Raw genomic sequence first — 26,407 nt, 5'->3', positions numbered from 1 at the left:
GTATCAGACCTGATCCCACCAAGGTCAAAGATATACACCAATGGCCAATCCCGAAAACGAAAAAACAAATTAGATCATTTCTTGGTTTAGCCGGATATTACCGAAAGTTCATTCCGTCTTTCAGTAATTTGGCTGCCCCATTATCAGACCTTACAAAAAAGAAACACCCAAACCAGGTAATTTGGTCTTCCGAGTGTCAGGAATCCATGGACAATTTAAAAAAGGCCCTTACTTCTGATTCGGTCTTGAAAGCCCCAAATTTTGATGACCCATTTATTTTAACTCGTGACGCTTCAGACACTGGACTAGGAGCAGTCCTAAGTCAAATTGATGAAGATGGGGAGGATAGGCCCATACTATTCCTCAGTAAGAAGTGGCATTCTAATGAGCTTAGCATGTCCACAATCGAGAAGGAATGTTACTCGATAATCTGGTCCATAAAGAAACTGAAACCATACTTGTGGGGAAGGAAGTTTACGTTACAAACTGATCACGCACCCCTAAGATGGTTGGATAATGTAAAAGGGACCAATAACAAATTATTGAGATGGAGTTTATCATTACAGGACTTTACATTTGATATTAAACATATAAAGGGCAAATGTAATGTAGTAGCTGATGCTCTATCCAGAGCACCTTGATCGGAAGACTCACAGGTTTGTATTTAGAGTTTAAGGTATGATGTTATGTTTATGTATAGATATGTATTTTGTGTTACTCTCTATTATTTTTGCTTATTCTGGGTTTAGAAAAAGCAAAAATAATCTTTCCGGGTTGGAAGGTATGTAAAGATGTCATGATCATTGTGTTTTATTCATGATTGCTATGTTTCGGTTGACTGTTTAAGGTTATATATTTCAGCTATTCTTATACAGAAGTTGGGAGCCTCTAAGGCATGGCCAGGAAAAGGGGCGTGGCTTCACCTTGCTGGTGGAAGCCTTAGAATTCAAATTTAGCAGTTGGAATTGGGCAGTTGGAGTTTGACGGTTGACCAGAGCAGTTGGTTCTGTTCAGTGGGAAAGGAGTGAGATCGAGAGAAGGGATTGTGGGAGGAAGTTGAGCAGCTAGAGAGTTTTAGCGGAGAAGGGCTAAAATTAAAGTTGCTGAGCCTTTAGTAGGGATAACTAAAGAGCTGAGGCTACATCCCTAAGTCAAGGAGGACTAGGGTTAACCAGTTAAACTCCCCAGTCCAAGTTTGATCGGGTACAGATCAACTAAGTTCAAGAAGGACAGTATTCCTAACTGAAAGAAACAAGTCATATAAAGCTGATACCATACTAAGCTCAGAGAAACTATTGAGAAATCTTGCAACACTTACTGTGCAGAAGTAACATCGTTCAACTCAAGATATAACATTCTTGCGACCATCAAGCTTTGTGCTATAAATAAACAAGTTACTGTTTCTTCAATTGTTGCTTATTATTTGAGCAAAGCATCTTTCAAAGGTGGTGGCAGCGACAACATTGAAAAGTGGGATACATAGAGGTAGAAGTTGAATCCTTCGCAATTTGGTGGCAGCGGTGGGATCCAAAAAGATTCCATCCCTGTCATCATACTTCTTTACAATAACCATCGTCATCATCATCATCATCCTTCTCTCCCGGCTTTCCCATGCAACACAAGGCACAGACATATCACGGAAGGGAAGGGATTGGAAGGGACTGGAAGGGGAGGGAAGGACTGGGAAAGGCTATTTAAACAAAATTGTTCTAGCAAACTAAATTGTGGCAAGTAATTTATAGTCACAGTTCAATATTGAAATAGGTCTGTAATTTTTAATTTGGTCCAAATCCTTATCTCATTTTGGGATGAGTACTATTGTGGATTCTTTCCAAGATTCTGGAACCTCAGTGAATATGTAGCGCTTAGTAGTATCTTGAAATAAGAAAGAAGGTGAACTGAGCTTTATTCCAATTTCCTTTAGATGTTGAAGAACAAAGAACAAGGGCGTCATTATTTTCGTCCCAAAAGGGCACCATACACACTTCCATGTTTTGCTTGAATCTCCTTGAAGCCAGCTGCAGTGAGGAGTGCTTTGTGCTCTGATGGAGTCCGGGTTTTCCCATCAGTATGGACGAGCAGCTTTATGGAGGCAACATGAGCTCCAAAAGATCGAACTCTTTCCTCGTCAAGAACAGGTTCAATTACTAAAACTCCACCACCTTTTTCAAAATAAATGTTAAGAACAAAATATATGAGTATTGATTTCAGAGGTATTTTGAAGAATGCAGTTTAACTTCACCAAGTAGTCTATTAGTAAAAGGGTAAAAATGTAACCCACCATGCTACATTTCAGATCCAAATTAGGCCTCCTAACAAAAAAAATGTCAGGACTGAAGAGAGCATGTCTACTTTCCACCTCTTCATTTGGGGCATTTTTGTCCCATTTTTGCCGCTTTCATGCAAAAAAGGCAGTGGAATCAGCTTTAAAATCATTTTATCTTCTGCTGCAGGCCTACTGCTCCCTTCCCTTTCTCCCAGCGTTGGTGAGTGGACATAAGAAGGGAGGGAAGACTTTAAAAACTCCAAAACCATCCGGAAGAAGGCAGAGGAGCTGACTTTAAAATCATTCTGTCTCCTGCTGCAGGCCTACTGCCTCCCTCGCTTTCCTCCAGCATTGGCTACTGAACTGAGAGTCTGTCTTACTGAGGTTCACTCATTATTTATATATTGCTGCTATAACAACCTTTAAATACTGTTATAACAGCTATTATGCGCTGTGAAGCCTGGTCCCCCTGACTAGTTTACTAAGTTTATCATCTCTAATTGGTCCTGCCTTGGCACTTTATAAAACCATATTTCACCATATTGAATTAGTTCACCATCATAATCCCCACTGCCTGCCTTGCACTTTAGTTAGCTCAGACCCCTATACCTAGGCTGCTCATGCACCCTCTGCACTTTACTACTGCATTTGCACTTTGTATTGTTGGAGGGGGGTGGGGGAGGCTGGAGGGTTATGGGGACTGCAGGGTGGGGGAAGGGAATGGGTGTGAAAGGATGCCAATCTATTAACAGAAAACTAGTAAACCAAATAACATTGTTTGGACCGGGGAAGAGAAAGGGAGAGGACAGCATGATAGGGGAGGAGGGTGTTCTGATGGGTGGGGAGCCCCTATAAAGGTGGTGTCTGGGAGGGGGAGATACGGGAAAGGGAGACAAAATCATTTAATTTGGCCTAGGGTTTTTGGTAGGACATTAATAGTTCCAAAACGGTCTCCTGACATAGCTAATCTGGATAGCCAGGATGGCGGTCCCTCCAGGTTAAAGGTGGTGCTGTTTAATGCCAGGACAGTGAACGGAAAGACATCTTTCATCCAAGATCTCATCTTGGATGAGCACATAGACCTGGCATGTATTATGGAGGCCTGGCTGGACAAGTTGGGAGGGGTTAATCTTACCCAGCTCTGCCCGCCAGGTTACTCCGTACAGCACCAGCCGAGATCTGGAGGGAGGAGAGGTGGGGTCGCGGTGGTCTATAAGGATTCTATCCCCCTGACCAGGTGCCCCATCCTGCAGTTGACCATGTTTGAATGTGTCTACCTGAGGGTGAGAGACCGGGACAGATTAGGGATTCTGTTAGTGTACCGACCACCCCACTGCACTACAGTCTCCCTGCCTGAGCTAGCTGAGGTGGTCTCGGGCCTGGCATAGTGCTGGGCGACTTCAATGTCCATGCCGAGACCAGCCTCTCATGAGTGGCTCAGGACTTCATGGCAACCATGGGGCTGTTCCAACTTGTATCTGGTCCCACCCTCACAGCCGGGCACACATTGGACTTAGTTTTCTGTCAGGGATGGGAGGAAGGTGGCAGTGTGGAGGAGCTCACCATCGCTCCGTTGCCATGGACCGACCATCACCTGATCAGGTTTAGACTTACTGCGCTTCCCAACCTCCGCAGGAGTGGTGGACCTATTAAAATGGTCCACCCCAGGAGACTTATGGATCCAGAAGGATTCCTGACGGCTCTTGGGGAATTTCCCGCCTCCTCGGCAGGTGATCCTGTTGATGCTCTGGTCTCTCTCTGGAATGGAGAGATGACTAGGGCAATAGACACGTTTGCTCCGAAGCATCCCCTCTCGAGTACCCGAGCTAAACGAGCTCCTTGGTTTACTGAGGGGCTGGCAGCGATGAAGCGAAAGAAGAGGGAACTAGAGTGTGTGTGGCGATCAGGGTATAATGAGTCAGACCGAACACGGCTAGGCTCCTATCTTAGGGCATATGCCACGGCAATCAAAGCCGCAAGGAGAGTCCACCTTGCGACCAATATTGCATCTGCACAGAACCGTCCGGCGGCGCTGTTCCGTGTCATCAGAGGGTTGTTAACTCCCACCAATCAAGGTGGGAGCCCTGATAACGAGGCAGCCCACTGTGAAGCATTTGCTCGGTTCTTTGCAAACAAAGTCGCTCTGATCCTCTCCGACTTTGACACCATATTAACAGCAGTCTCTGAGGATGTAATGAGTACACCTGCTTGTCCAGTTTTGTTTGATTCATTTCAATTGGTTGAGCTCGAGGATGTGGAGAAGATCCTTGGAGAGGCGAGACCAACCACATGCATCCTGGACCCCTGCCCATCCTGGCTGGTGAGAGAAGCCAGAGGGGGTTTGGCCGAGTGGGTGAAGGTGGTGGTGAATGCCTCCCTTTGGGAGGGCAAGTTTCCAGTGAGTCTAAAAATGGCTGTGATCAAGCTGCTGTTGAAAAAGCCATCACTGGATCCCACTCAATTCAGAAACTTTCGGCCTATTTCCAATCTCCCCTACTTGGGCAAGGTCTTGGAACATGTGGTTGCCTCGCAGCTCCAGAGTTCTTGGATGACACTGATTTTCTAGATCTGGCGCAGTCTGGCTTTAGGCCGGGGCATGGTATCGAGACAGCCTTGGTCGCCTTAGTCAATGATCTTCACCGGGAACTGGACAGGGGGAGTGTGTCCCTGCTGGTTCTGCTGGACCTCTCAGCGGCCTTCGATACTGTCGATCACGGTATCCTTCTGGGATGCCTTGCGGGAATGGGACTTGGAGGTACTGTTCTGCAGTGGCTCCACTCATTCCTGAAGGGTCGGTCCCAGATGGTGTCACTGGGGGACACCTGCTCGGCCCCACAACCATTGACTTGCAGGGCTCTGTATTGTCCCCAATGCTGTTTAACATCTACATGAAGCCGCTGGGAGAGATAATCCGGAGTTTCGGGATCCGGTGTCATCTGTACGCAGATGATGTCCAGCTCTGTCACTAAGGAGGCTGTCCAGGTCCTGAACTGGTGCTTGGCCGCTGTGTCGGACTGGATGAGGGCCAACAAATTGAAATTGAATCCAGACAAGACAGAGGTCCTCCTGGTCAGTCGGAAGGCCGAACAGGGTATAGGGTTACAGCCTGTGCTGGATGGGGTCACACTCCCCCTAAAGGCGCAGGTGCGCAGTCTGGGGTGATCCTAGACTCATCGTTGAGCCTGGAGCCCCAGGTCTCAGCGGTGGCTAGGGGAGCCTTCTCACAGTTAAAACTCATGCGCCAGCTGCAACCGTACCTTGGGAAGCCGGACTTGGCCACGGTGGTCCACGCTCTTGTTACATCCTGATTAGATTACTGCAATACACTCTACGTGGGGCTGCCTTTGAAGACTGTTTGGAAGCTTCTTCTACATTGCCATATAATCCAGATCATCAAAAAAAATAATCGACATTTTCTGCTTTGAACTGAATTATATGAGTCTACACTGTCAAATAATCCAGTTAAAAGCAGATAATCCGGATTTTACATGGCAATGAAGAAGGGGTTCTGGTTTCAAGGCAGCAGTCCTGGCTCAGAAAGGCTGTAACAGTGAATCTCCAAGAGAAACAGGATGCATCAAAAAAGGCCTGCAAACCACGGCCCCTTCCACACACCTGTATAAAATCCACACTGAACTGGGTTACATGGCAGTGTGGACTCAGGACCCTTTCAGAGAGGTCCTATATCCCAGGATCTGATCCCAGGTTTTCTGCTTTAAACTGGATTATGTGAGTCCCCACTGCCAGATAATCTGGGATAAACAGAAAACCTGGGATATAGAGCCTGTCTGGAAGGGCCCTCAAGTAATCAAGTTCAAAGCAGATATTGTGGATGATCTGCCTTAATATTTTGCGTTTTACAGCTGTGTGGAAGGGTCCAGAGTTTTATAAATGTGAACAGGGTTTTTCATTTCAGACAGACAAGGTTTTGGAGGTATAGAGACAGGGCGTTGGATAAGAATAGGAAGAAAAACTTACCTGCGATATTGAGCACCCTAAAGAAGATATTGTCAGTGCTTGTTATCCTTTGCCATGTGATTTAATAAACCTTTTGTTGTTGTTGTTTTTGTCTTGGGCTGGCTATCCAGTATGATGTGAGGTCAGGCCATGCATACCAAAATAAGGATTTCATCACATTAAGGCAATGAAATGGATGAAATTGTTTTGCTCAGTAGAACTCAGTAGAGTTCAATTTTTCATTGAACAGATGAATTCCTTACCTTCACCACACTTCCATGCAACTTAGTATGTTCTCCACATTCTTTGAGTACATTTCTCAACACATTACCGATCTGAGGCCCTGCCCAACATCCCTCCCCCTGCATTATTTGTTGAAAGACATCCTCCTCTCCTTGAAATCTCAGCCTCGCTCTGTATTAACATGAGAGCTGAGAAGTTTCTGAGCATACTTTGGGATGCTGCCTAAAAGAGAGGAGGAAGCAACTAAGTAAGTAAGAAAGAAAGATAGGAACAAGAGAAATTAGGTATTTCAGTGTTATTTCGGGCATGAGGGAAGGGGAAAAATTCTGCAACTTAGTTATATGTGCTCTGGAAACAAAGTATTATACACTGTATAATACTTTCAAAATCATATACAAACAAATTATTAGGGGATATTTTCATCATAGCATAATTGCAGCCAGGCTTTGAAGCGATAAAGCCATTCAATGCCAATCAAGGTGGCCAGTTGCAACATTCTCTCTTGTTTCTGATAATAATGAGATAATGCTTCTGCAACACTGCCTAGACAGCTCTGAAAGGCGGTAGAGTTGAATTCAACTCAGTGGGCCTTATTTCCAAGGAATTTTATCTTGAAGTGACATTATCTAGGGTCCCATCAGCACTGCCATATCATCCATCTTCTGAATCCCAAGATCTGGATACTTGGATCATTGCAGAATTGCAGCCAGGCTTTGAAACTGCAAGGCTATTCAATGCCAACCAAGGTGGCCAGTTGCTAAATTCCCACTTGCCTCTGATAATAATGAGATAATGCTTCTGGAACATGGCCAGACAGCCCTGAAAGAGTTTAGAGTTTTATTGAACTCAGTGGGTCTTATTTCCAAGGAATTTTATCTTGCTGTGACAATTGCAACAATCCCACTTGCCTCTAAGGATGCCTGCCACAAATTCCTGTCAGTGCAATTTAGTACATGTGATGAAGTGGTAAAGAAGCCACACAACCACAAGTTCACACTGAAGGCTCAGCAACCCAACCAAGCAAAGTCATAATTGGGGGAACAAGAGCAGGGTGAGTTTTGGAACCAACATGAGTAAATTGATACTTTTGCGAAATTCCAAGAGATTCAGAGCTCAGGAAACAAATTCAAAGACAATAAGTTTTGCCTTGGCCATTTGTCCATAACAGCCAGCAAACTGCAGTTCTGTTCATTTTAACTCTCTGAGTACACATACCAGGCTTGCAGGCTTTGTACAGTTTCGTTAGCAGTTGCATGCACTTTTCATCATCCCATAAGTGCAAGATTCTTGATAGAATATACAAGTCAGCCACAGGAACAGAATCTTTAAAAAAATCCCCTACAGGAAGATAGGTACAGAAAAGTGATGTAATTAAACATGTTGTCTTACATAAATAGAAAGTAATTCTATCCTTTAAAATTTACTACTGCTAAGGTATGTCTGCTCATCATTTTGGTCATGCTATCTACTGGGGCAAACATTGCCTAAACCACATCTAACTGCATTCAGTGGTGCAGTTAGACAAGAAGGAGACTGGAGATTTCTTGACCTTTATTCAGTGGCATCATTATATAATGACCTCATCAAGTGGAGAGAATTTAGCATTCTAGGATGCTTCCACCCTGTCATGGGGATGGAGCTCCACACTGGACATCACACGACTTTGTGTGACTTCCTGCAGAGGCCCTGCCCTCAACCGGGGTGGAAGAGTCATTGGACACTTCCCCCATCACACGGGAAGTTTCCCATTTTCCCATGTTGTGCTCCGCCAGGAGGGCGATACTTTCCCCATGTGGTGGGGGAAGCATTGCTAAGAGGAAGTTGCACATGGGGTGATGGATTCACACTGCTGCTCCTATCTATGCTCGGCAAAGCCAGGAAAAGCGGGACATTTCGCCTGGCCTTTCTGATGAGGCCCCTGGTTTGGGGCCTGTTGTATTAGTGGTTGTCTGTGTTCACAGTTAACATAAATGTGGCATTCAATACAGGATTTGTTATTGTGGATCTGGCTTCTTAACTTCTTAAACAATGGCATAAGTCTGCTCAGTATGTCAGATATACGTAGGGCTTTAAATAGGGTGAAAGATTGTATGGATAGTCATAAGAGCAGGTCAGAGATCTCCAAATTGGAAATTTCAGGTCCTAGATAACTCTTTGGTTTGTGTCCAGTGACACTATTGTGGTTGTAATTATACGTTTTCAGAGTTAATATGCAGTTTTTGTACACGTTTTGTTGCACAAATGATGCAATTGTTATCCCCCCATAAGTTTATATTTTATAATAGTTATATCCTAGTAGGCATAATCAGGATTGAAAAATAATATTATCTTCACCTATTTTATATTTTAAAAATTCTTGCTATAGATAGCTGAAATAAGTTTCTTTGCACAAAGCACTGCAATTTAATACAAGTATAACTTGTGAACATTGAATCAGATGCTTTAAGCTGTTTGACAATGAAATACTGATACAGTATCTTTTTCAAAAACTCATGGCCTTACTTGATAAGAGCAGTTTCCATGGTCATGTCTCAGGACAAAACATATTTTACCTCCCTGGAATGAAATCCGGCTTTCTTCTAAGCCTTCAAAATTCTTTTTTGCTTTTTCCACTACTTCTGGTAGATCAAAAATGGTCACAGAAGAATTTGGATATGTCAATATATGTTCTTCGGCGAAGATGCCACTTCCTCCTTTTAAAAAGGACAAAATATAAGAACATTGTTTTAATAAAACATTTATATACTGTACTATTCAATCTGCTACCAAAAACTTCCCAGTATACACATTTGGGACAATGTATTAAATAGACTGTCCATAAGTTTGAGCCAATGGCAAAATTGATCATCATTTCTTAAATAGCTCCAAGGATTTGATATGAGTCAAAGTTTAGTGGAGCGTAAAAAAAAAACAAAGTAGTCTAGAACTTAAGGAAAGCAACACTTTCAGAACAACAAAGAAGCATGGAAGAGTATGATCAGCTGGCATGGTTACAAAGATAGCCATTATTTTGTCTATTTTTTTTAAAAGTTAATTGCATTATAAAAAAAAAATGTGGTGCAATTTGACAATAAGAGCATTTCAAATTACTTCACTTTTTTCTTAAATAAAGAAATCCAGCCCAGTCAAAACTGTAAAAAAATTAATTTCTGGCCAGTTCTTGGCTTAACTTGTCAACAGAAAATTATTTTCATAATCATACGAGGGGACTGTGAATACTTTTAGAAACAGAGAAATCTATGCAAAGGAGTCGATCAGTATCCAGAAAGTGAACCTTTCCAAAGAATTAGTAGAGATTAAAAAGGCCATAATTGATATATAGACACTGAATAAGTTAAGTTTAGCATGACCCACTGAAGGGTTGGTGGCTGATTGCGACCCTGGGATTGTGACTAGCACTGGCCCAGGGCTGTGACTCCTTCTGACTGGGTAGTGCTGCCTGGTTTGAGTGGTGGCCAGGTTTCTATTGTGAAGCCTCATTTATAAGACATAAGGCTTAATTGTCACTTGCTTCTGTAGTATGTTCAATTCAATCTCTTTACTTCTGTCCAGCTCCATGAAAAAACTTATAAAAATCATATTGTCAGATCATCTAAGAATATGATTTTAAGATCCATATAAATGAATACAGTTGAAAATGTGTACTACTCACCTCCCAGATCACAAATATGATGAAACTGAGAAAGATCACACTCAGATATTATTTCTCTACAATACAGAGTCCAAGCATTTTTCATGGCACCGAAATATAGTTGTATCCCTTCCTCTGACCTAGGAATTGAAATCATATGTTGTGAATAAGAAAATGACAAGAACCATTCTTTCTTTTCCCATTCTCTTGAAAACATGATAGAGAAAAATACTACCTTTACCTATAAATAGCCCGAAAAAAATCTTTCACTGAAGACTCATGTATTGATCTGATCTGATTTTTTCCTTCCCTGAAATAAAACATTTCAGTAAATAAAAATGAGACAGCCTAAGCAGTAAAATCAACATTACACTCTTCTGCAAACCATATCATACCAAACTCCCAATTGAATAAATATGTAGTACTGTTTGTTACTTCTTGTTGTTATATGATTCAATTTCTTTCTGACTTATGGTGACCCTAAGGTCAACTTATCACAGGGTTTTCTGTGCCTGAGAGTGTGTGACTTGCCCAGGGTCATCCAGAGGGGTTTCGTGGCTGAGCTGGTGTTTAACACCAACATTTAGAAATTTTAAATTCCCTTCTCTATTCAAAATGTCAACACAGGATAGGTAAGGATTAGTTGGTTCAAATGAATGTTTACAACTCAGCTGTAAATTCAATGAGGAATGGATATGGCCATAGTCTTGCCAATTTAATTTGTCTCACAGCTGTGAGGTAGGAGAGAAATGACATGCAGCTCCAATTGCACTTCATATACTTCAATTTTTGAAAAAACAGGCACCATTTCCAGGTTGACTCTTAGACACTCTGGACTATACTCTTAGGGCCCATCCAGACAGGCCCAAAATGTGGAACCTGTCTTGGTTTTACTGGAGCCGTTCGCCACCCCCCACCCCCCACCCCCCACCCCCACCCCCACCCCCAATGAATGTAGGAGAGACCTGTGCTGCTGCCAGGTCTCTCTGGTAAGTTTGGGTACCTAAATGGGGGGCTTTGGAGTGGCTTCATGCTATCCCGATTTAGCTAAAAAAAAGCAGATGATAGAAAAAACAAAGAGAATGTATTTTCATATGGCTATAGAGCGTATCCATTTCTGAAGCAGTCCCCTTCTAGCATCCTTACCTTACAACGTCTGCCAAGTTTTGAAAACTGGGATAGTAGAATTCAGAATCTAATTGCATGTAAGAATACTGAGACTTTGGGCTTGATTTAGCAAGGTAGAGATCGGCAAGGGCTGTGTTTCCATAAAAACCTTACAATAGAGGGGAAAACAGATTGTGATGTAAACCCTGAAAGAAAGAGTTTTGATAAGTCATGATTGCCCCACCCCACCCCACCCCATTATCAAACAACAGCAGTTACACATAGTTGACTATGGCCCTTTCTATACTGCCATATAAAATCCAGATTGTCTGTTTTGAACTGGATTATATGTCCAGTTTTGAAGCAGAATGTGGATTATATGCTTTGATAATCTGAATTGTATGGCAGTGTAGAAGAGGCCTAAGGAAGCATCTACTACACTGTAGAATTACTGCAGTTTGACACCACATTGACTGCCACGATTTAATGCTATGTAATGCTCGGATTTATAATTTGGTGAGGCAACAACACTCCGTCAGAAAAGGCCAAATTTCTTGGAAAACTATAGAATCATAGAGTTGGAAGAGACCTCATGGGCCATCCAGTCCAACCCCATGCCAAGAAACAAGAAAATTGCATTCTAAGCACCCTGACAGAGGGCCATCCAGCCTCTGCTTAAAAGCCTCCGAAGAAGGAGCCTCCACAACAGACCGGATGTGGAAAAGAGTTTCACTGCTGAACAGCTCTCACAGTGAGGAAGTTCTTCCTAATGTTGAAGTGGAATCTCCTTTCCTGTATTTTAAAGCCATTGTTCCATTGTGTCCTAGTCTCCAGGGCAGCAGAAAACAAGCTTGTTCCCTCCTCCCTATGAGTTCTCCTAGCATATTTATACATGGCTATCATGTCTTCTCTCAGCCTTCTCTTCTGCAGGCTACACATGTTCAGCTCCATTCCTCATTTATTATTTATTTTATTTCCAGCATTTATACCCCGCCCTTCTCACCTGGAGGGACTCAGGGCGGCTTACAACAGTTGGCAACATTTAATGCCAAGAACATAATAATAAAACAAAAACAATATATATCATCAATTAAAACTATAAAAATACATTGTTAAAATACATTATAACATTTTAAACATATGTAAATTAGATCAATTTGTCTAAAAACCTCATGCTTCAGCCTTCAATCAGACCATGTCGATGTTATCGTATTACTCGTTAAAATCTTGTGCACACAGCCATGTTTTCACGGCCATTCTGAAACCCAGAAGTTTTGGGGCTTGACGGATATTTGTGGGGAGGGCGTTCCACAGCCAGGGAGCCACCACTGAGAAGGCCCTGTCCCTCGTTCCCACCAGCCGTGCCTGCGAGGCAGGTGGGATCGAGAGCAGGGCCTCTCCAGATGATCTTATAACTCACATGATTCCATAACACTGAGCCATGACAGTTAAAGTAGTGTCAAAGTGAATTAATTCTACAGTGTAAATGCACCGTAAGTTTTTTGTCTAGTTTAATAGTCCAGTATTCTTTGCTGATCAACGACTCAGAATCATTACAATATTTCATTTTGCTAGACAGATTGCAGTTTATTAGAATGGTGTAGAAAGGGTACAGTTGAATCGACCTTTGTTATTTTTCTCTTGATAAACCTTCTGGTTAAGCAACATATACACATGTTTTTCAATGTTCTCAATGCCTTAATTATTACAGAGGCAATAATTAAGGCAATGGATACATATTATCCATCCAACAACCAATACCAAAAATGTGAAATAGCACTCATAAAAATTGTAGCTCTCTTAAGTATTCACTGTGAACAGTCCAATTAAGTGTACATTAAAATGTGAGCATATGTATCAATGTCTTTTCCATTTAACCATCACTGATATTTAGGTTCAATTTTTCAGAAGAGCATCTTAGTGTTACAATGCTGTATATTTAATACAGTGATATTGCAATTTTCTAAATTTTTTTAGCCTCATCTAGAGTGTGATACTGGAAGGACACTGCAGGCAAATAGCAGAACCAATATTTTTAGAGATACCAACTTAGAGGTAGGTTGAAGGTGTGACCCCCACAATAGTAAGAAAACCAAAGAAACTTGAAATATATAGGTTTTGTAATAAAAAGATAGCATTATGATAGCTTAGGCAACACACAGGAGGCTACTACACCATTTGAAAAATTATACTGCTTAGCTGGCATTGCACCACCTGACATCCGCCAGGAAGTAGCAGCCAACAATGAAAGGACCAAGGCATTGACCTCTCCGTCCCATCCCCTGTTCGGATATCAGCCAGCATGCCAACACCTTAAATTAAGAAATAGCTTTCTAAGATCTACAGAGATACTCGCAGGAACACCTCAGCAAGCGAGAGTCCAAAAGTGGCAGGCTAAAACCTAGAACCTTAACAGTGGCTGACGCCAGATGAGAGACTCCCTCCTGGGCACACAGAAGACTGGGCAACTTGGAAGGCACTGAACAGGATAAGTTCATAGGTGATAATGGGGAGGTGGCAGGATTAGGGAAAAAATATTGGTATTTTGATTGTGGAATATCATGATTGTATGTTTCTATGTGTGTGTACGTATATATATATATATATATATATATATATATATATATATATCCCACAATTTTAAAAAATGCGAAAAAAATGGGGCTTCAAAGTGGAGTTTGCAACATGCTACTGTGGAGAAGAGGACACCAAAGACCACCTACTGCAATGCTTTCTGAGCCCTGCTACGTGCACAAAGGAGGACCTTCTAATAGCAACACCAGAGGCACATCAAGTGGCCAGCTACTAGACAAAAGACATTTAGTATTAATGCCAAGTTTTTTCTTTAAAAATCTCTTATGTTTGGAAATCCATTACAACTTGTTCCCTCACTTCGCTTCTGACATGAGAAATAAATAAGGAGGCTACTGGCATAAAGAACCGTGTCCTTCAATGCCTCAGTGCCTCTCTTTACCTTGTATTGTTTCTTGTCTACGGCAAATAGCCCACTGTGCTTAATGGTAGGTCAGACTCTGGTGTGTGTGTTGGGAAGAGGGGATAATCACATATCCAGGCATCACATATCCAAGCATCATTTCACTTAGAAGTATATTAACATTCAGAATCGACATAGGTGCAGTAGGAGAAAGCAGAGAGATGCAGACAAAGCAGAAAGATGATGGGATAATTCTATAGAGAATGACCTCTAGCCGTTGATTTAAAGGTAAGACAGACTGCTGCATAAATAAATGCAAATATATGAAATAGCAGCAGTGAAGAGGAAAGAGTGCTTTAATGGTGACCAAACTAGGAGTTCAATGAATTACATCAAGAGAGATTCTAGATCAGAGATTTTCAAACTGTGTGTTGCAACACATTAGTGTTGGCTGCAGTGTGTAGGTGAATATAACAAGAAACCTCTGAGTCTATGTAAAATAAGCAATAAATCATATATTTTTAAAAATGTAAATGAAAAATTTTCACAAGATGTGCATCCCCATACATGCATATGTCTGTATCTCTTATAAGGGGTTAATTTAACCTCTGGTTTCCAGTAAAAACTGAATTAGATACATGTCTAAAGAGTGTGTCACCAACATGAAATGCCTGGAAAGCTCTGATCTAGATGCATTTTCTGTAGCTCTGGCTCTCTTTTCTGCAACTTAAGCCTGAGATCTGAAATGAACTTAGGTGCTTGTGTGCTCCAGTATACTCCCCTACTCTGATATGGTTACCTTTGTTATCCCTCATTTCCATTCTCAGCAGTTTCAAACCCACACAGGCTTCCAGCAGCCTTTGCATTCCTATGCGACTGGTTCCCAGGCCTTCAGCAATAGCCTCGGCGGTCAGGGGTTCTTCTGATTCCCTCAGCAGATCAAATACTCCCAGCTCAGCAGCAGTAAACATAATCTGGAAATAACAGGAAGAAAATGAAAAATGGAAAGGATTCATAAATGACCAATGATGGTTACATTACAGGCTGCCCTGGAGACTAGGACGCAAAACAATGGCTTCAAACTGCAGGAAAGGAGGTTCCCCCTGAACATTAGGAAGAACTTCCTCACTGTGTGAAAGAGCTGTTCAGCAGTGGAACTCTCTGCCACGGAGTGTGTTGGAGGCTCCTTTGTTGAGACTTTGAAGCAGAGGCTGGATGGCCACTTGCAATTTTCCTGCTTCTTGGCAGGGGTTTGGACTGGATGGCCCATGAGGTCTCTTCCAACTCTATGATTCAATGATTCTAAGTACCACACAATTAAACAGGAATTACACTTTCAAACCAGGAACATAACAGTTTCCAAATTTTGTTACATAGTGCAATCAATGAGAACTCAGTCAATTTTCCCCCAATTTGCATGCATAAAACCCTTGCAGAGGGACATGCAGTGTGAGATTGAACAAACAGCGAAGTGGAGGAAAAGAAAAAAATGGGAAAGAAGGGAAAGAAGATGAGGAATAGGGAGGAAAAAGAAAAGAAAAAGGAGTGAGTGTTGTGGTGTGAATGCTTCCCAACACGTTTGCTCTGTCACCTGATGTCTGCCCTGTCAGGAGACATCCACTCTGTGCTACATTTTAATCTAAATTTTTAAAGAGCTAGCCAAAGTGCTGAACCCAGGAGAGGCTTCACCACTCCACCCACATGGAAATCACTGAATTCAAGGTTCTGGCCCAAGCAAATTAAAATTGAATGTAATGGGCTTGGTAGAGGACTTCCTGCAATATTTTTATTTGAAAACAAACAAACAGCAGTGTCTCTGGAGAGCCTGCAACTAGAGGGGAAGGAATCCTTTCCCTAGCTATAGTTAATGAAGCAAATATGTTCAGAAAAGACATTCATAATATTTTTCATAAACCCATTAATGAGCTGAAGCTTACAAAGTGAGTATTTGTAAGAACTTACTTTTGATACGAGAAATCCATGCTGGTACTGAAATAGGGTTTTAAGAATTTCCGAGTCTTCCGTAGAAGTCATCTTTCTTCACTGCAGTCTTTGTCAGTTGTATCTTTTTTTTCCCTTAAGAAGGGTTCTCTGCTCAATGCAGCAAGAAAAAAACACTCTTTTTACTGTTTAATATTTTCTGGATACCCCAACTGTAGAATACAGAGCATTTTTAAAATTGCAATTAGTTTTAGGCCAGAGTGACTCACAGAATAACCCAAGAGCTGTTTCAACAAGAGAATTGTGAATGATAAAGAGAAATAGTCAGTCTTAGTGAATCTGATAATAAGGATGTTAAATCATAGAATGCTGGAGAAAGATTATTGGAACTCTCATAGTGATATCAGAGGAATGACATGAGTAGATCAAAAACAAACAGCTAGCTGCTTCCAAAAAAGAAAAGTGGGACAATAGGGTTACTAAAAACCAGATAAACCAGAAATCTCTCCAACATAAGACAGAGAAAATAAATTTTAAGAAGAGTGGAAGATCATTAAATTGTTTACCTGAAAAAGCTGGCAGAGAAAGAAGCAAAAAACTTATTCTGTGATCTGTTTTTGTTAGCCACTGCTCCTCCTTTTATATCTGGGAGTACCAGATTTCGAATAGCCAGCGAAGGGCAGATGTGTCAAAATACAAATAGGACCTTACTGATTGTTGAGACATCTGCACTTTTTATTCTTAGTCACAAAGAAGCCACCTTGAAGTTAAGATCTGATAGATAAGTGATTGAGTTCAGCTAAGTAAATATTGGTACATGATCCTTTTCTTGCAGAAGAGTTGGTTTGAAAGAGAAGATGTTGCAAGTCGGTTCTGGAACATTACAAGTGTTGAACCTGACTCAGCACATAAGATGGGTTTGGAAGGCAGCAGATTACAGGAGCTGTCTTCATAGACTTGTCAGCAGCTTATGACACTGTAAATCATAGCCTTCTCCTGGGAAAAACGTATAATATCACAAAGGACTTCCACCTCACCTGCTTCATAGGAAATCTGCTACAGAATAGGAGTTTTTTGTTGAATTCCAGGGTCAGAGAAGCAGATGGCGAAAACAGAAAAGCGCCCTACCTCAGGGGAGCATGCTTGCTCCATCAATGTTTAACATTTATACAAGTGACCCGCCACTGCCAGAAGGGACAGAGAGTTTGATCTATGCTGATGATCGTGTCATCACCATCCAAGCAGGGAGCTTTGAAATTGTTTAACAAAAGCTCTCTGAAGCTTTAGGTACTCTTACCACCGATTACAGTGAAAACCAGCTGATCCCTAATCCATCTAAAATGCAGACGTGTGCTTTTCACCTTAAAAACTGACAAGTATCTCGAGCTCTGACGATTACCAGAGAAGGAATCCCACTGGAGCATTGCAGCACACCAAAATACTTTGGAGTTATGCTGGACCACGCTTTGACTTATAAGAAGCACTGCTTGACTATCAAGCGAAAAGTGGGTGCTAGAAACATCGTACGAAAGCTGACTGACACAACCTGGGGATCACAACCAGACACAACGAAGACATCTGCCCTTGTGCTTTGCTACTCTGCTGCTGAATATGCCTGCCCAGTGTGGAATACATCTCACCACATTAAAACAGTGGATGTGGCTCTTAATGAGACATGCTGCATTATCATAGGATGTCTATGCCCCACACCACTGGAGAAATTATATTGTTTAGCTGGTATTGCACCACCTGACGTCCGTTGGTAAGTAGCAGCCAGAAATGAAAGGACCAAGGCATTGACATCTCTGGCACATCCTCTGTTCGGGTATTAGCCAGCATCCAATGCCTTAGATCAAGAAATAGTTTTCTAAGATCTACAGAGATACTCCCAGGAAACTCTCAGCAGGCGAGAGTCCAGAAGTGGCAGGCTAAAACCTGGAATCTCAATCAGTGGCTGATGCCGGATGAGAGACTTCCCCCTGGGCACACAGAAGACTGGGCAACTTGGAAGGCACTGAACAGACTGCGCTCTGGTACCACAACATGCAGAGCCAACCTTAAGAAATGGGGCTACAAAATGGAGTTTGCCACATGCGAGTGTGGAGAAGAGCAAACCACAGACCACCTATTACAAAGCAGCCTGAGCTCTGCCACATGGACAATGGAGGACCTTCTTATAGCAACACCAGAGGCACTCCAAGTGGCCAGCTACTGGTCAAAGGACATTTAATATAATGCCAAGTTTTTTTAAAAAAAAAATGTGTTTTTAAATTAAGTACGGCTTGTACCCTCAGTTCACTTCTGACATGATAAATAAAGGAGAAGATTGTTATAATCTCACTTTCAACATATTATACTACATAATATACCACTAATGCATTTAATTTGAGCTTCGTTTCTTGTCCAGTTTTCATTTTCAGGTATTTCTCTTGCAAATATGCATCTTCACCTCTTTTTATAAACTGAAATCTTACCCACTTAACAAACTGAATTTGTGCATTTTTTTTTCCTTACATGCTCTAATAATTACTATATACTAGTAGTCTGATTATTGTATTTCTATCCAATACATGACAGCTGGGAACATGACACTATCAGAAAACAAACTGTCTTCGGTAGGCATGTAATACCGTACTAATTCAGACAAGAATAAATAGTTTTTAAAAAACCTCTCGTGACTGGGCAAGATTTAATGAAATTAAAAGAAGAGTGTCCTTGCAGAAGGATTAAAAGTTAATGCATCAATAATGTCCTTGATGAGTTGCAGTTTGCTCAGTTGGTCAGCATAGTTTGTAAACTTCAGGTTTAACTATTCCTGCTGAACAAACATGCAGCTTTGAGGACTTTGTGGAGGTCAACCTTACAAACAGAATCTTTAAAATGCCTTTTTAAACAAGTAAAGACAAAGATCTATTTCTCAAACAGCGTGACAGGCAATTGTAATGATTTACTTTTGAAATGCAACCTTCCAAGCTTTGCTGAGATCAGTTAGGTGAGAGCAATAAAATGTTGTCATGTTGTCATCTTTTTTCCATTGAAATAAACTGGCATCTAGGACAATGAGCGGAATAGAGGGGTTAAGATGTTGAAAGTTTTTATTATAAACATTGAACATGAATGGAGCAGGGGTAAGATTACTATCTCCCCACAAAGGCACTGTAGAAATGTCTTTTCTTGAAGTGAACCTCCTTGAAATGGACCCACTGCACTGAGGCCCTTTCTTCACTGCCATATAAAATCCAGATTGTCTGCTTTGAACTGGATTTTATAGCAGTGTAGACTTATATAATCCAGTTCCAAGCAGATTGTGTGTATTATCTGATTTGATAATCTGGATGATATGGCAGTGTAGAGGGCGCCTGGGTAGCGCTTTGTACTCGGATAGAATCCGTTCTTTTCCTTCAATATGAAGCAGCATCAGCATGGAATGTAAGATGGCTTCTAGGGCTCCGCTTCTGTCCTTGTTCAGAACAACTTCCATTGTTAATACTTCACTCCCTGCTACAAAATATATTTTCCAAAGGAATATATTCCTTAGGAAAGAGAACATACAGTTACTCATTTCAAAACCTTTTTGAGGCCCCTTCCATACTGCCCCCATATCCCAGGATCTGATCCCAGATTATCTGATTATCCCAGATCAGTATTTCTCAAACTCTGCTCCTCCAGATGTTTTGGACTTCAGCTCCCACAATTCCTAACAACTGGTAAAATGGCTGGGATTTCTGGGAACTGAAGTACAAAACACTGAGAAGTAGAGTTTGAGGGCCTTTCTACACTGCCATATAATCCAGAATATCAAGATAGATAATTCACATTATCTGATTTGAACTGAATTACCTGAGTCTACACTGCCATATAATCCAGTTCAAGGCAGATAATCGGGTTTTTACACAGCTTGTAGAAGAAGCCTGAGAAACACTGTCCCAGATGATCTGGCTGTGGAGACTCATATAATCCAGTTTAAAACAGATAATCTGGGATCAGATCCTGGGGTATAGGGGGAGTGTAGAAGGGGCATGAGGAGTGAAGGTTAAGATTTCCAAATAACTAGGGATCAGAAGTTCACGTTAAAGGAAAATACAGTTTAACCTGGATGGTGCTGACCTATAGGAAAGTATATGGTTTAAGCAATATGGTGCTGAATAAGAATTAACAAGCCAGGTCTGTTTTAGGGAAGAAGTGTAATGTATTAACCAGGAACGTGCACAGCTCAATGGCACCAATATCCAAAATCACAGCTCAACATTTCTGTGGGAGGAAAGTTCAGGCTTTGAACATCCAGCATGGTCTCATATTCCTCCCAAAGCTATTTTTGAACACCAATTGGAATTTCAAAAATAATGGGTTCACTAGGTAAACAGATCTAGGCATTTTATCAGTGGTGAGGCACGACAGGAGCTACCTAAACCTGGAAAACCATATCCTTACCTCTGCTTTATAAGAAACTGTTCTTTGATTTTGGCTTAAAGCTAAACTAGTTGTAGTAAAAAAAAAAATCAAAATCTCTGAATGCTGTGGATGTAGCATACCTGGATTTCAGTAAGGCCTTCGACAAAGTGCCCCACGACCTTCTGGCAAGCAAACTAGTAAAATGTGGGCTAGACAAAACTACGATTAGGTGGATCTGTAATTGGCTAAGCGAACGAACCCAAAGGGTGCTCACCAATGCGTCATCTTCATCTTGGAAAGAAGTGACAAGTGGAGTGCCGCAGGGCTCCGTCCTGGGCCCGGTTCTATTCAACATCTTTATTAACGACTTAGACGAAGGGTTAGAAGGCACGATCATCAAATTTGCAGACAACACCAAACTGGGAGGGATAGCTAACACTCCAGAAGACAGGAGCAGAATTCAAAATGATCTTGACAGACTAGAGAGATGAGCTGAAACTAACAAAATGAAGTTCAACAGGGACAAATGCAAGATACTTCACTTTGGCAGAAAAAATGCAATGCAAAGATACAGAATGGGGGACGCCTGGCTTGACAGCAGTACATGTGAAAAAGATCTTGGAGTCCTCGTGGACAACAAGTTAAACATGAGCCAACAATGTGATGCGGCTGCTAAGAAAGCCAATGGGATTTTGGCCTGCATCAATAGGGGTATAGTGTCTAGATCAAGGGAAGTCATGCTACCCCTCTATTCTGCCTTGGTCAGACCACACCTGGAATACTGCGTCCAATTCTGGGCACCGCAGTTGAAGGGAGATGTTGACAAGCTGGAATGTGTCCAGAGGAGGGCAACTAAAATGATCAAAGGTCTGGAGAACAAGCCCTATGAGGAGCGGCTTAAAGAACTGGGCATGTTTAGCCTGCAGAAGAGAAGGCTGAGAGGAGACATGATAGCCATGTACAAATATGTGAGGGGAAGTCATAGGGAGGAGAGAGCAAGCTTGTTTTCTGCTGCCCTGGAGACTAGGACACGGAACAATGGCTTCAAACTACAGGAAAGGAGATTCCACCTGAACATCAGGAAGAACTTCCTCACTGTGAGGGCTGTTCGGCAGTGGAACTCTCTCCCCCGGACTGTGGTGGAGGCTCCTTCTTTGGAGGCTTTTAAACAGAGGCTGGATGGCCATCTGTTGGGGGTGCTTTGAATGTGATTTCCTGCTTCTTGGCAGGGGGTTGGACTGGATGGCCCATGAGGTCTCTTCCAACTCTACTATTCTATGATTCTATGATTCTATGATTCTAAGAGCTCATGCAGTTGCACAAATGTACTAGCAGTTCACAGGTTTTATCCTGCAATTTTGCTTCACTTTCTGAGACACAGCAACATATTGAAAAGTCCAGAAAGTTTTACTCTTCCTCCTTCCTTTTCTATGTCCCTTTTTCCTTAATAGCTGAGGATTTTTTTGCCAATTTCACTCCATTATGCACTGGACTGTATTTGTGCACATGTGAATATCTTAATATAACACAAACAGAGTCCTAACTGATCTCTTTCTTCCTCCAATAGTTAATTTAAGCTCTGTTTAAGATTATAAAGTATTAAAGAAAGAATGTCAGAGAATTCTAATTAGTTTCCACTTGTGCTTCCCTTGAGCCACCCGTGTGTCCATTTGACAGCCCGATCAGCTGGTCTGCTTTTTCAGGCTTAAAAAATGCATATGCACTGAAGCAGTCTAGACAGGGGGTAAGGGAAGGAAAGCATGTGCTTAGCATGACTTCAGGAATATACGATCATGCAAAGGTGCAGATTTTTCAGGTGAAATTGGGTTTTAAGCGTACCTTTTTAACACGTGCTTTTCACCTGTTAACTCAATTCCTCCTGCATTTAGCCCACCCTCCCCTTTTAATCCAGTTACTTCCGGGTTTTACAGCATGTGCAGAAGGGCTTACAGAGAGTTCTGTTGCAAGACCAAACTACAAGCTCAAGGATTCCATAAGGTGGAACTGTGGCAATCAAAATGCTATAATTCTGCAGTGTGGATGGGAGGTGAGACCAGCCAAATATACGAGGGTTGAATGAAAAGTAATGCCTCCTCCTTTGTTACTTGGGTTTGGATGGGAATATTTTAACAAATCAAACACAAAAATAATCCTTTGAATGTGCTCTTTAACTACCACTATTCACTTTTCCACATAATCACCAAACAATTGGACACATTTCTGCCAATGATGAACAAGTTTTCTGAAGCCGTCACAGAAGAAGTTGACACTCTGTTTCCACAACCAGCATCTCACAGTACCCATTGTGCACAGATCTTCTGATAGCCAAGCAAAGCAATCACGTGACCCACACATTCTTGTGAAATGCTGATTATGCTTGAAATTTCTGTGTGATACGATGATCATCCCAAATCAATTTGTCAACCTTTTGCTTGTGAAACTCTGTGGTTGCTGTCACATGACGTCCAACTCTTTGTTTGTCATGCAAGTCAGATGTTCCCATCTCAAATTCTTTAAACTTACTCGCCCAACAACACACAGTACTCACATCAACATAATCACCATAAACAGCTTGTATTCTCTGATGAATCTCCTTTGGGGTGACACCTTCTGCTGTCAAGAATTCAGTGACAGCATGTTGCTTAAGTCGCATTGACCAACCGTCTGCGCAGGGTTCCAGACTTCACACTTTGACAACACAACCGTTCAATTCTAAGGCTTCCGGCCAAATGGAACTGTAGAGGAAAGTCTACTGAACAAGCCAGTACCTGCCGCATACCAGTACTGCCATCTGTTGAGTTACGAAGGTGGAGACATTACTTTTCATTCAACCCTCATACCAGCAGTTCACAGCTTCTATCCCGCCATTTTGCTTCAATTTCTGAGACCCAGCAACACACTGAAAAGTCCAGGTCTTCTTCCTTTCCTTTGTCTTTTTGTTCCTAGCACACGACTCCTCTGGGGGCTGACAGAGTCTGCTTCCTATGTTGAATCTTATAAGATGCTCTGCAGACCTCATGAGAACTGACCTTGTTGCTCTTGTTCCTGTTCCTCTTCATTTTTGACTGAATTCTACAGCGCTAAACTGACCTCTTCCTCAGACTCATTCCCCATACATTCCTCAAGGACAAGCTACTCAGCTGTGTCCAAGAGCCCCACATCTTTCCCAGAGTTCTGCATAATGTATTATTGGGGACAGAGCTCTCAATGTTATTTTTCTACATCTTCTCTCCCTATCTAAGACAGTAGCTTTCCTATCCTAAAATTGAGTTCCCATAATAAAGTATTCAGTTTGTTTCTCCTTGATAAGGATTTCTAATCCATGCACATACTCTTTATCACATTAATGGACCCCAGGAAATTGTTTATAAGAGATCTGTGAACGAATAAGATAGATCAAAGAACTAGGTTACATGTGAGAACAGAAGCAATTGTGACCTCCTGCAGTACTGAGTTGACAGTTCCCAAATTTATAGGCGACAACTTCTCAATATGGAACTTGAATTTGCAAGAGCCCAGGCTCCTGCCTGCCTGCCCACCTACCTGTCTGCAAGAAACAGAGGCTGACAGATTGAGAGAGAATCCCGTTTTAGGAGACTAAAGACTTGAGGCTCACTGTCTCATTACCAGCACTTTTACTGAGGAAGCATCACATATTTTTGGAAAAATGATTGAACAAGAAGAAGATGGAAGTTGTCTTGATAACTAAGCAACATATAGTAGAATTACTTAAACCTATTTGGTTCACTGAGGCATACCCAGTTAGCAATATTTCAGGTACACTATAGAAAGTAAAGGATTACAGAACAACAGCCAGTGCAGAGAGCCAGTATATTCCAGATGAATTAAACACCTGGAAAGAGCTGGACTTTAATGTCAGGTCCAGATCTTTGCAGGTATGGGCCCTATGGGGATTGACTCCCGAGACTGTTTGCACAATCCCCAGAGTCAGTCTCCAAAGTGATCCTGTTCTGGAGCCTGAAGGAGCAGGATGGCACCCCACCCTCCCCTCCCAGCCCGTCATTTAGCCCCAAAACCTACCTAAGGGGCCTCCTCTTCCTTCCCAACCTTCCAAAATATAATTTTGATGTGCTAGGAGCTCTCAACGAAGAAGCCTGAGCATGCAGTCAGGCCTCTCAGGTAAGATTTGGGGCTAAATGGGGGTCTGGGGATGACTCCATGCCCTTCTGGGTCAACCTTTGGAAAACCTGGGTTTTGGGTTGGGGGTAGAGACTAAATCCTGGTAGTATTTGGTCTGGAAGGGCCTTTAGATAGGGCCTCCTTTGACCAGTGCACACTTTAACCAGGGCCCACTTTGACCAGGGCCCACTTGACTGGGGACCAGTTTGACCAGGACCACTCTCCAACCTTAGTACCAAAAGGATTACAAATAAGTTTTTGGTCAACTTTAGATTTGGTTTGGTTATTTGGGGTGCTGATTCAGAAAACTGCAATGGATAGATCACTTCAGCTCTAGTTTCGGATGCAGAACATATGCCATCCAGTGGTTGTAATCTACTCACCCACAGAAAATCATATTTAATAATCTAGAACTGTTGTGCTCTATCCAATGCAATGGTCAGCTCTGCAGAAAGGAGCAGAAATAAAATTAATAAAATAAAATAAAGAGGAAGGAGGTTTGTTGTGGTATACTGTGCCTTTAAGCCACACTCTCTGGTTGTTACACCTGCAATGTATTTAAACTACTGATGGTATGGGATATAATGCTTGTGCAGCCAAAGCCTCAGGAGTAACCTTCCTGGTGCTTGAATAAACACCTTTATTACATGACTCTGCTGGCTGGTGAGTTTGTTATATACGAAGAATACTACATTTGTGGACTGGATTTTCATTCTCGTGGCCCACTGCTGGGCCGCATCCCACAGGTTGAGAACCACTGCATTATGGAGATTGTACTACAGTGTTCCCTCACTTATCGTGGGGGTTAGGTTCCAGGACCACCTGCAATAAGTGAAAATCTGCAAAGTAGGGACACTACTTATTCTAATATTTATACATTATTTTAGTAGTTATACACTATTTTAAGTCTTTATCAACCAATCATGTATTGATAAATCGCCACCTCCGCCTCCTGTTACCGCTTGGGCTCCTTTTCTCTCCCTTTGGCTTCTCCTTCCTCCCTTCCTTAAGCTGTAAATTGTAATTTTTTATGATTTATAATAGTCTTTTAGAGTTTATTGAAAAACCGCAAAACAGCGAATCCTCCTCTAGAGAATCCAAATATGTCTCACCCTCAAAAGCATACAAACAACAAAAATGGATAAAATGCCATTCTGTACTTCAAGGATGTCCAAAATACTACTGCCATTAATATTTGCTAGCGCTGTGTAATACATATGAGTTGCTCAAGTAGGGACTGAAAAGTGCTGGTGAGAGGGAAGACACCTCAGCTTCTTTTTGTTTCTAGGTTGTAGTGGTTGCAACCAGGACTTTTTATGTGATATATTGCTGGGCTGATTTATGTGATATATTGCTGAGCTAGTTAGACAAGAATATCAGCGAAAATGCTGACAAGCTTTCCCAGCCAAACTATTGAGTGAGAGACACGTGTAATGTGTAATCTGTGTTGCTATAGCAGTAGCTGCAGCAGAAACCTTGGCTGGGTGTCTCCCGAAAAGAAATGGGGCATCTTCTTGTGAAATAAGAAATGACAGCTCACAGAATATAGAAAAATATAGCTTGAATAGAAGCAGTTTGGAGTGAAATGAGAGCCTCTTTCTTGCCCCACAGAGAAGGGTGTGGACCTTGAAAAACCATAATTCCCAGGACTGCATAATATGGTGCTATGGTATTTAAAGTAAGGTCCAACTGCATTCATTTCACAGTGTAGATGGACCTTGGAAAACGATACCTCCCAAGACTTCATAGTATGGAGCTATGGTATTTAAAGTGAGGACCAAGAACATTCTTTCTG

General features: G+C 41.9%; 1 protein-coding gene across 4 annotated transcripts; it reads right to left on the bottom strand.

Annotated features, from left to right (window-relative positions):
• Positions 1-1,034: 1,034 nt before the first annotated feature.
• Positions 1,035-17,202, bottom strand: LOC100567799 (acetylserotonin O-methyltransferase). 4 transcript variants are annotated; one of them, XM_016995654.2, is made up of 9 exons: positions 16,647-16,688; positions 16,102-16,230; positions 14,939-15,113; positions 11,244-11,373; positions 10,339-10,407; positions 10,119-10,237; positions 9,019-9,159; positions 7,682-7,804; positions 1,035-2,162 (listed from the first exon to the last, which is right to left on the bottom strand). In XM_016995654.2, exons 2-9 carry the CDS (start codon positions 16,171-16,173, stop codon positions 1,954-1,956), a joined length of 1,038 nt encoding a protein of 345 aa, XP_016851143.2. In that variant the 5' UTR covers positions 16,174-16,230; positions 16,647-16,688; the 3' UTR covers positions 1,035-1,953. The 4 variants fall into 4 exon arrangements, with proteins under 4 accessions (XP_016851143.2, XP_062831458.1, XP_062831457.1 ...); XM_062975388.1 differs by having other exon boundaries at positions 16,102-17,202; XM_062975387.1 differs by lacking the exons at positions 16,102-16,230; positions 16,647-16,688 and adding an exon at positions 15,269-15,497.
• Positions 17,203-26,407: the final 9,205 nt, after the last annotated feature.

The sequence above is a fragment of the Anolis carolinensis genome, chromosome 3 (assembly GCF_035594765.1).
Source record: "Anolis carolinensis isolate JA03-04 chromosome 3, rAnoCar3.1.pri, whole genome shotgun sequence".
Classification (NCBI taxonomy): Eukaryota; Metazoa; Chordata; class Lepidosauria; order Squamata; family Dactyloidae; genus Anolis; species Anolis carolinensis.
The sequence above is the reverse complement of the archived record's forward strand: the minus strand, read 5'-3'. Positions and strand labels throughout refer to the sequence as shown.